Here is a 1,134-nt window from a genome sequence, read left to right on the forward strand (position 1 = left end):
CTCTACTTGACTGCAGCATCATCCATTTTTCTGTGATTAAACATGGCTTCCTATGCTCAACATCTCTTGTACTCACCCCTACAGCATTAGAATTGAGTTCATCTGAGGCAGTAGACATATCACCCCGGCTGTCTTCACCTGAAAGAAGAAGAGGAACTCCAATGATCAATATTGCTTTGTGTTAAAAAAACAATGTTAAATTTCATTCTAAAAATCATGTTGAATACACATGCACACGTTTAATTCTTTATCATGCAAAATATCTCCCTCAATAATTAAAAGCCACGAGTGTCCCACCTTCAACAGTGACTAACCTGACTCCATGACGGGGAGGTTGGGGGAGGCAGCGAGGGCAGCTGCAACACCCTCTAGTGCACCGGGTATTGCAGCTAAAGGCATTAATGATTGAGGGTCTTCTAAAATATCACTTTTTATGGTGCCATGACCTTCGGTCCACACCATCTCTCCTGGGTAGTCCAGAGGTTCTGTCTTTACAGTCTGTAAAAGTGGAACACATGGGTTAAGTTGTTAGGCTTTGCATCCAGTGCTGAGACTAAGCACGAGAAAGACCAAACAAGAAAGTTAGTCTAACCGTGTTGATGTTATTGTCATTCTGATCTAGAAATGTATTCATGTTTGCCAAATATATGATCTCAATATGGTCAGTACATAGAAAGAAAGTTAAATGATATGAGCAGATTAAAGACAGAGTAAGAAATTTAGCAGATGAAGCACAACAGAGAATAACCAAACAAAGAAAAGGGAAACACAGAAAAAACATCTACCATCTCCTCCTTGGGTAAAACATCCTCGGTGACGCTGTTATTGTTGACGGCGTGCTGGAGGCTGTTCTCCTCGGAGGCATTGGAAACTCTAGAGGGAATGTCACGAGGTGATTTTGAGCTGGAGTTCTTTGATGAGTTGTGTTTAGAGGCAGGCATGTGTAGCCCTCCCCCCCCAACCCTGGGTGTGTGTTCTTCGGCCGAGGCTTTGCTCCTGCTCTTATGACTAGAAGAGTGAGAATCATTGAGTGCTTTGTGTGAGCGTGAGGGGAGGGGAGAGGAGTTCTCCGTGGTACGGGGTTCCGCCGTCCTCTGTCTTTTATTGCTGACTCTGCCTTCGGTCTTGTCACCG

The 1,134-nt window shown here is 44.2% G+C and overlaps 1 protein-coding gene across 1 annotated transcript in view; it reads right to left on the minus strand.

The window, feature by feature from the left end:
* LOC119591269 (protein tramtrack, beta isoform-like) overlaps nucleotides 1-1,134 on the minus strand; it is a gene marked incomplete in the record, with an annotated part of 11,623 nt that overhangs the window by 4,052 nt on the left and 6,437 nt on the right. The window contains 3 exon segments of the mRNA XM_037939986.1: nucleotides 77-138; nucleotides 315-498; nucleotides 786-1,134. Coding sequence (XP_037795914.1) covers nucleotides 77-138; nucleotides 315-498; nucleotides 786-1,134 — 595 coding nt within the window.

Source organism: Penaeus monodon, chromosome 28, assembly GCF_015228065.2.
Source record: "Penaeus monodon isolate SGIC_2016 chromosome 28, NSTDA_Pmon_1, whole genome shotgun sequence".
Lineage (NCBI taxonomy): Eukaryota > Metazoa > Arthropoda > Malacostraca > Decapoda > Penaeidae > Penaeus > Penaeus monodon.